Source organism: Ruditapes philippinarum, unplaced genomic scaffold, assembly GCF_026571515.1.
Source record: "Ruditapes philippinarum isolate M1 unplaced genomic scaffold, ASM2657151v2 ctg13406_1_1_1_1, whole genome shotgun sequence".
NCBI lineage: Eukaryota > Metazoa > Mollusca > Bivalvia > Venerida > Veneridae > Ruditapes > Ruditapes philippinarum.
In genome coordinates this window covers 1-9,983 of record NW_026855553.1, presented here as the reverse complement: position 1 = coordinate 9,983, position 9,983 = coordinate 1, and the positions used below count along the sequence as shown (strand labels likewise).

Genomic DNA, 9,983 nt, shown 5'->3' with positions numbered 1-9,983 from the left:
ATAAAATATTAAACTTTAATATTTTCTTTTACTTTACTAACAGGAAAACAATAAAAATGAAGATTAATATCTAGTCATACAAGTGAATTTAATTATGATTTCCTAACTGTTCTAGTAAATGGGCCTTCACTGAGCTCTTGTAATCTCCTATGTTATTACTTTTAATGCATGTAGGCAAAGAATTCCATTCATTAATTGCTTTTTGAAAAAAGTTACATTATCTTTCCCATAACTTCTTGGGACCCTAAAATTGTACTGATTCGCCCGAGTTGAATAAGAATGAATGTCTCTAACAGGTACAAAATTGTCTTTCATATATGATGGGCCCTGGTTATTAACAATTTTAAAAACATGATAAAGACGTCATTGCTTATTTCTGTTTTCTACATTTAATAAAGACATATTAGCAAGAATAACATTATTGACACTATCTCTAGGTCCCATACAGTGTATAAATCTAACAATTTTATTTTGACAAATTTGAAGCTTACTTTTAAAACACTTGTTCAGACTCGGGTACCAAGAAGAACATGCATAATCGAGGTGACACTGTATTAATGCTGAGCATAAATATTTTCTTATCCTTAAATCTAAAACATTTGCTTGCCTATACAAAAACTAAAACTTTGTAAGAATACTATTAACAATAGATTCATCTGACAAGGAATCATCAATGTTTCAACCTTGATATTTGACAGATTTTGTTGATTCAATAGTATGTCCATTACAAACAATTCTAAACTCTTTAACTTGTTTCAGTTTACGCTTGGAACAAAAAATAAGGCATTCAGTCTTTCCTAAATGAAGTAGATTCTATTAAATTGTAATAATGTATCATTTGATGATGTTACGCTATATAATTGTGTATATCAAGGCAAGCTAGAAAACCACTATAAGTAAAGTACGTAAACTATTTTTTTTATATTATCATATATTCACAATTCAATTAGCAACAATAACAACCAAAGGAACACACAGGTATTACAAAACAACGAAACAATGAAATGACATCCGTAATACACTTAATTAATTAATGTTGCAAAATCCCGACCAGGATATAAGATATGTGTCTATCAAAATACTTATTTGTTCAGCGTCGACTGACGTAGTTTATAATGCACGTACTTTTCATGTTAATTTGTATTCGAAAGGACGTTGTCCTTAAATGTATTACCGTAAACATTATACATGTAACATAATAGGCAATTTAACGCTCCAGTAAAACTTATAACAGCTACTGCACAGTATAGAGATATGTAACACATATATTTATATTGCATGCTATATAAAACGAAGTTGATGAACCTGGTTTACGTTTTTCGAATATTGCTGATATAAAGTTGCAAGTGAACCAAAAAATTGTTTTTTTTTTCGAGATAATTTCGCCTGTGAATACACAAAAAAACACTGTACGAGTATTTTTAATAATGGTAAACAAAACACTGGGCGCAAAAGACAGCAACCACTCCCAAAGAGACGTACAAAAAATGTGTCCGCGGACAGATCATACGAAAACGACAGCATTGATTGATAATTTCAAAAACCTTATTTTAGCTGTTGTACCTTGGAACCGTATTTGGAAGGCGATTGTTGCCCTGTGTGCACATCGACGCCAAAACGACACTTCTTGTTAACTTCATCCATAAATATGACCAGGAATCTGTTTAGGTCCACAATCGTACATAAACAATTTGAATAGAATTTATACCAAACATAGAAAGAGGGTTGGGTACATGCAGATTAAGGGTCCACTGGCATATATAAGGAATTACCAGTTGTAGTTTCCTATTGAAATGAAAACGTCGAAAACAATATTTTTTGATTAGAAGAAAATAAAGTCGTTATCTTTTTATTATATTTACTCATCTGAAGATCCTCGATATACAAAACTATCATCGCCTACACTGAAACAAATTGGAATGTGTGCTGATGCGATATGAAATTATAGCACATGTAAGCAGAACTCCTTATGAATTGTTTTATTTAATTGCTGCTTATGCGGTTTTCATACAATCAAAGGATAAACCTTTAACATATGAGTTATCTGAATAATTTATTATACGAACTGTGTACGCATTGGCATACTGCCCGAATGTATTTTATAATTATCTCTTGTAAACATAGCGTCTTGCGGTTACGTTATTTTCTTGATACCAGGATATGTTTTTATTTCTAAATCCTATTTGTTCAACGTTTATCGACGTTTGTTCAACGTATATCATGTTTAATAGGTTGATTTATGTCAGAAATGACGTTGTAATTAAACAAATTACCATAAGCTCGTTCATTTCAACTTAATTAGATAAAACCGCAATTTGAAATTTAATGCAAAAAATGAAACAGACAACAATATATAAGGTATCAAAAGTTTTCTAATAATCACCATATCATCAGTTGAAAGACAGATTTGAATAGAACTGTTTCTTTAATATACTTAAATTGAAACAAGAACGTTTCTTAAAATTTTTCATTAAGTTATAAATAAAACATGTATTCATTAACATGTATTATACTTTTATTTGGATTCATCGCGGTTGGTAATGGACAATACGTTGGTCGCACCAGACGCCCGCCTCTTCCGGAAATATGTTCAAGAATTTTCTGTCCAATGGCGGACTGTATAAACCCAGTTAGACCAGAAGGCGAATGCTGTCCTGTCTGCCGAGGTAACATTTTCACAATTAACTTTTTTTATCTTTGAATTTTACTGTAGTCATGTTTAAGAGTTGTCTCTTAACATACTATATCTATAACTTTCCCATTTAATACAGAGTACATTTTATATTGTCAAAACGTTCCTTTTATATTCCACACGTTCTCATTTAACTTATAAGATAGATTATTATGGAATAACATGTCCAAGACACAAAGTTTCACATCAACAAATTACTAGTAAATGTATAGAAATATAACCATACATATTTTATCCTCGCTTAAAATCATAAGAATAAAATTGTTAAATATAACACCATGGCCGACCATGTCAAAATTTGTTCATAATGTAAACTAAGATAGTAAAAGAAAGCAATATAATGTTGCTAATTTTTTTGAAAGAATCGTTAAAATAATAAAAATTGAATAATTTAAAATCCATGCTCGTACATTTTGATGTCAGTGCATTTGTTGTTAGAGTAAAATATAAAATAATTTACCGTATCAATTAATAATATGTAACATTTTGTGCATTTCAACTTAAGTACATTAAGAACTATTTAAAATGAATACGTATTTATATGTAAATTAGGGCATTTTTATGGTCAACTCACACGATGCTCATATGTCTTGGCTTAATAAAATGTCTAATAAAGTTAAGTTAAGTTTAAACTGCTGATTGTCCACCTTTGCAAACGTAATTAACTTCATTGTGTTATTAAAGGCCCAAAACCTGGCAGGTGTCCACGCAGAAGAAATGAGGCTGGAATATGTGCATTTTTATGTACAGATGACTCAAACTGTCCAGGCAACCAGAAGTGTTGTAGTGTCGGATGTGGAAGCTCATGTATGCGACCCAGAGGTTAGTGATTTCAATTTTCTATTGAAAACCATGTTGATATTGTGAACAGCATTAATGGTCAAAGAAGATACATTTGTATTCTAATATATGTAAAATATCGTTTCCGGAGATAGTATGGATATGTTCTTACATACATCATTCATCAATGCTTTATTCTAATTTGCAAATGGATGATGATGAATATGATAATTAAAATACCACGCAAGAAAAAAGTATCGATAATTGCACTTACAACTTTGATCTTCTAAATGTTTTACCTTTGACGTTTTCTTTTGCTTAAAAATAGGAAGATGTAGTCGTGGTGTCATATGTCCTCAATTACGATGTGCTAATCAGTATACACCACCCGGAGAATGTTGTCCCGTTTGTAGACCAGTAGGACCAATAAGTAAGTCTCTATTTTTCAACAAGGTATTGACTATATGTCTGTAAAACATACATGCTATTGTTTAGAGGTAACTTGATATAAAAGCTTCATATTCCGCCGGAACATTTCTATAAGAATAAGTTTATACCTATCACTAAAGTTCTCTAACAAACAAGTTCTGCATATATATGGTCATTTTTCTAATACTGATCATCTTATAATGAAACATGAAGTTTTTCGTTAAAAAAGATCATATCATCAATCACTTATGATGAGCAAATGCAACTTTGCACACTACTAGATTTTTTACATTTTCATTTCTTAATCAACATCATGTATGATTTTGACAAGTCTATAGAAAATAGTTATGATTGTAAAACATCCATTAAAACTTTATTTAAATATGTAACAAATGCGTTAATTGAAACTATCTTGTGGTATAGTTGTCACATGTTTGTTCTAAAGATGCCCCTTTTACACGTAAGAACAGGCAACAACGGAAGCTGAGTTGGTATCAATGTAAACATGAACGAAAGGATAGACTTCAACAACATTTGAATCAATGTTAATTCTACCGACTCTGGGTACCATTGTATCATATTTTCAGAACTTAAACAGAGAAAAAGATGTATTAGAACTACAGGTTTATTCAAACGTTAAATATTAATATGAACACATATTTAGATGCTTGTTTATGTAATTTCAGAACCTGACTGCAGTACAACTCCATGTACGATGCAATTCTGTGAAGGCCAGTACATTCCTGATGGACAATGCTGCCCAGTATGTCCAAACACCGCATACTAACAAACGAATGTTCGAACTGTGTCACAATTGACTCACGTCATATCTTAATTTTGCTAGAAGCATATTCATAATCAGAATTAAAGACGTTCATAAAAAATTTGTATCTTTTGAGCTGAATTGACTTAATATTTCAAAACATTAACTGTCAAACTGGTTTTTGACCAACAGTTGATATTGGAAAATGTTTAGGATAAAATTATAATTCTGTCTAAAATTTAAAAAGACTGTCCCACTCTTTTTATAAACTAAGCGTTATACGTAAATTTTAACGGGTATTTACAGAAATTTCATTTGTATCTGTGAGTTATTTATTGTAAATGTGAACTTAATTATAACATTAAAAGGAATTATGACAGAATAAAAATTTATTTTGATCTTCATCCGTTCACTCACTACCCTTGGATAGGCATAATGTCACTTTAACAGTGATTATTATTCCTGTAAAGTTGGGTGAGTCTAACTCAAGCACTCAAGGAACAAATAACACAACATAATGGAACGGTTATTTGCTAAATCAAACTGTTTCCTTTGACACTCGGCTGCTGTTTATGCCTTTATTTTAAAAGACAGAACATAAAATAACGATCTTGTGCTATTGGTTGCCACTCTTTCATTTGCTTTGAGACTTGCTTTGCCTGTAATCAGCGAGTTTCGCACTGATTTCTTCAAAACATACATTGTTTGGGAAAACTAGAAAAATAAAACATCTTTTAGAATTACTATTATTTCAAATTGGTAGAAATAATTCAATATTATTTTGAGTAGAAGAAAATTAAACCTCTGCTAGCGACATAATATTCTTCCTTGCATTTATCCAACCGATATATTCCACTCTCTGTAATAATACTTTCGAGCGATATAGCGGTTTATATGTGGTCATTAATATATGCTCAAATAATATCTAAAATGAGCATAATGCTCAAAAGTTCGAAAGCACGAGATACTGATTGTTCAATATATTTTGTTCACATTTTCTATAACATTTGTTTTTTCTTAAAAAATAATTATTCCTTCTGAATAAAGTAAGATAATAAGTAGTCATATTTCTAAATCAAACATTCTGATCCTAAAGACCCATTATTGTGTGTTCATTTTACAATTCTAAATGGCCTTTTATTAAATTTGGTGGATTATAACGATATTTTCTGTAATAAGCAAAACAATTAAAGGAGATGTCGCATTATCATTTGATTATGTATAATCTTTAACTAATATTGTAGAAACTAGAAGGGAACAAAACCTTACAATGTTTTGTGCGTTCATTAACTTTATTGAAAGAGAAATCTTTCGAAATAAATTTAATAGTGTTAAATTGTTATTGGCTATAAAGTCAGTGTCTAATTTGGTCTAATCATGTATAAGAATAAATAGAGAGTTTTATTTTATGCTTTTCAGTGGATTACTGATTTATCCGTGAAAATTATATTTGATAATTTCACAGTGAAAATTATCAAAATATAATTTCACTTTTTTCAATGACAAAACTACTTTTTAAGATTTTCCCCATGTGGTACCTCAATTTTATTTTTACTGACAATTCTGACAATATCAGGCTGTTAAAAAAAAATAGCAAAGCTGAAATAGATAAATAACTTAAATGTCAAAAGAATAAAGAGAGAAAACTTACTTCTATTCCTTCAAATTCCAATCACAAAATTTCGTCTCTAAATTTTTTTGTTTCGTTTTTGCAGTCTGAAAAATACATTCCTTCCCCATGCTAAACTGCTCTTGATGACATTTGGGCATATTAAAGTATCCTACGAGCAATAACTGCCGTATGCTTTATGAAAAATTGAAAAGCATTGACAGCCATCACTCGTAAAATAAGTAAAACAACCCACCGTTCCTTACAATGCCTTAGCAAGCTTCCAAGTTTTCCATTTTCCTAGCTCCTTTTCTGAATGTTTTCACTTCTGTCAACACTTATTTTTTGTCTGTTACAATCCTCAAATAAGTTTTCTTTCTTTTAAAAAGGTGTATGACTAACAAATCCAAATTATATCCTTCTGAATCTTACACAATTATTTTCCTCCCATGAAATACACAACTTTAAAAAATGGCTGCAGCTTGCATTTTACAAAGCCAGGTCTAATATAAATTCGCAGTAAGTAGCAGAAATATGGATGGATGGTTGGACTTTTTCTCCTACAAGAATTGTTTGTTTTTATTATTAAAACAAGCGATCATTCATATTTTTTTAATAAAATGAATAAATATCACCGTCATTTAACCTTGATTGGCGGACTTATTTCTCAGCTCAAGACTTCTTGTTTTTAATGAGAAATTCCCTCTGAATGGGGCTCTCAATGGGGGAAACAGATTTTAATATTAACGTTAAAATTATGGAAATTTCGTTTTAACTTGTTTTAAAGCATAAAATAAAAAGAAAATTTGTCTGTTTGTTTTGTAAGATGTAATTTTATTTCATCTCGTGAACTTTAAAAACAGTATTCTCACTCGTGGCTACGCCACTCGTGAGAATACTGTTTTTAAAGCCCACTCGATGAAATAAAATTTCATATTACACACAAACAAACAAATATCCTCTATATAGTGCAGGGAAAGAGAGGATAGAGAGGGGGGAGACTTAGGGTGCAAAATAAAAAAAAATGAATAAAAATAGGAAAACATGATGATACTGACTGTAGACTACAAGAACAAGAATGGTCACAAACAGTGTCACCACAATTAACATGTGGCAATAAGAGGGGAACATAGAGGGGCGCCGTCTGGGAACCTTTCAGCAACATAAGCACTACTGGAATGTTTAATCTGGTTAATGGTGCACGAAACCCTACTCACAGTATCACCCAAAACGCTCAGCTTTAACAGCTCGTCCTTCTCTTATTTGCAAATTTGAAGAAAGAAATAAGTTCTTAGTTTCTTAAAAAGCAGTGAAAAAGTATTACCTAAGAAAAGTTAAAACCTTAAACATTTCGGGGAGTGTAATGTCTTCTTCTTTTTTAAATGTATCATAAACCTACTGTTCTGTGAGTTTGGCATACATTACTAATTATGCAATTGTTTCAAACAAATGTCATAAGCACAAAATGTGGCAACTATCATAACTGCATTGTATTAACAACAATTACTTTGCAAGTGTGCGACTTGAAACCCAACCGAAAAAATAACATCATTAATTATTTATGCACTATCGAGTGATTTATAAGCATTACTGAGGCCTAGGGATAATCACCGCAACATTTTTATTTGACAATATTTAATGATTTAATGGATGTACATTTTTCCTGTATAATTGTGTCAGTGTGTATATAAATAACTTCAACTCTGAGAGTGCCACAATTTATTTGCAGGTTTGACATGTAGAGCTATTCAATATTTTCCTACAAATACACAAAAGCAAAAGTAAACAAAATAAATGAAAGCAAAATCTATAAGCAAAGGAAAATTAATTGCAAAGCTTCATTTTTAATGATTTTTTAAATATAGTTTACTTATTCAACATGTTATAAAATGAACAAATGTAAAATTAAAGTCAGCTGAAGAACAGGCAATAACAATTATTACAAAGAATCATTTTGTATAGAATTAATTTAACCAAATAATTACATAACAAACACAATAGTGACATGACAAGGACATCCCCAGGATGTTCCTGACGTTTAATATGTAGAACTTATTTAATGATGTGAAATCGTTCTATTCGCATAAAATTCTCTGACCGAAGTGAAATTTATTTTCAATTCCGCCTAACGTGAAAAAAAAGAAAGAAAAAGAAACGACATGTTAGTTACATATTAGCCAATAAGAACTTCTTATTTTGACCTTACACACAAATGTTAGTGCTCATTAATATTATCTATCAGTTAAAGGTTTGATAATACTAAATAAATTGATGCTGATTGATAGGCTTGGCGGTATTAAATTTCACACTAAACAATTAATTTTGTATTCTCATTCGTTCTTATTATTTCAAATAGATTTATTTGTAAGATATAACATTTAAGGTACAAACACATGATCTTTAAATATCGTGCATTAGTTCCGCACGAGAGGGATGATTTATTTACCAAAACGTGGTTGTCATAGAAGATTTTTTTTTATTTCTTTAAGGCAACACAAAACAAAACATGCCTTTAATAATTCGGCTTCCTTATAAGTTTTGTAGGGTTATGTTATAACAAACAAACACAAACAAATCTAAAATAACAGTGGGTACAAAAATTTGATTAAATTTCCTGTAACCATGGCAACATCTCAAAAATGATTGGTAAATATAAATACTTAGTGCATTGTCCTACGTTTTATGGTTTTTGAAAGGATTGTTTGTCAATTGCAAATTTAGATTTGGTTATTCACACGAGACGGTAGAGATAGTTTTGTACCAAAATTAATAAAATAAGCTTTCTTCCTTCACTAAAACACAAAAACCAAGCATAATATTGGCATCTTTTATTGTAGAAGTAAGTCTTACGAAAAAAAAATCAAGTTTCACGCATGGTTTCCAATATTTACAAATACATTGAAAGAAAATAAATTCGTATTTGTAAGAGTAAAAAAAAACATTTAATTCATTATCAAATATTTAGATAACAAATGCTTAATCAATTGTTTTTATTACAGATAAAATTATCGGTACATTTCTGAACGTCATTGTCGCAAATTATGCGATACATTCCTTATTTCATCTCATTCGTTTCTCATTAAGTGTATGCTATAAGCAATTTATCTTAGTTCTTTACAAAAAGATTTTGTTGTCAAATTTATAAAAGTAAAGACAATTTAACAGAAAGGTGTGAAGTTAAAATTCAAAAATGACTTGGAAAGTTGGATGTATTTATTATTGTTTTCTCGACGAATAACAATTACAACATGTTGTTCTTTATTTCTTTGTCATTGAAGGAACGAGGAATTAAAGATCAAATAATTTTCTCGAAAACCATAAAACGTAGGACAATGCACTTGGTATTCATATTTAAAAATATAAAGTGCATATGATAGGCAATGTCTAGTTTTGGATTTAGGAAATGTTTCTAATCTAAATTTATAAGCATTATGAACTTACCGAGGTTCAGATGTCGCCATTACTCGTTTACATTAATGTACAAAGTCATGTGACCCCATCCAACCAATAATCTATAATTACCCTACTTATCACCTCATAGATATTTTTGCAAATGCTAAAGTACATAGAACAAAGGCGTCTATATATGCCATTTAATAAATAGTTATAAGTTCAGTTGCAATGTCTTTAATACACTTAATAAAAACAAAAGATACCCCCCCCAAAAAAAAACAAAACAAAAAAAACAACAACAACAAAAAAAACAACAA

At 30.2% G+C, this 9,983-nt stretch overlaps 1 protein-coding gene across 1 annotated transcript; it reads left to right on the top strand.

Moving 5' to 3' along the window:
- The first annotated feature begins 2,380 nt into the window (after nt 1-2,380).
- Nucleotides 2,381-5,052, top strand: LOC132743690 (uncharacterized protein DDB_G0274171-like). The gene is made up of 4 exons (XM_060732242.1): nt 2,381-2,666; nt 3,377-3,514; nt 3,801-3,902; nt 4,588-5,052. The coding sequence occupies exons 1-4, from the start codon at nt 2,489-2,491 to the stop codon at nt 4,686-4,688; spliced, it is 519 nt and encodes a 172-aa protein (XP_060588225.1). The 5' UTR covers nt 2,381-2,488; the 3' UTR covers nt 4,689-5,052.
- Nucleotides 5,053-9,983: the final 4,931 nt, after the last annotated feature.

Coding starts and splice junctions, on each gene's coding strand:
- LOC132743690 (XM_060732242.1), top strand. CDS start 2,489: ATGTATTCATTAACATGTATTATACTTTTATTTGGATTCATCGCGGTT. Junction 2,667..3,376: donor ATGCTGTCCTGTCTGCCGAG/GTAACATTTTCA, acceptor GTGTTATTAAAG/GCCCAAAACCTGGCAGGTGT. Junction 3,903..4,587: donor TAGACCAGTAGGACCAATAA/GTAAGTCTCTAT, acceptor ATGTAATTTCAG/AACCTGACTGCAGTACAACT.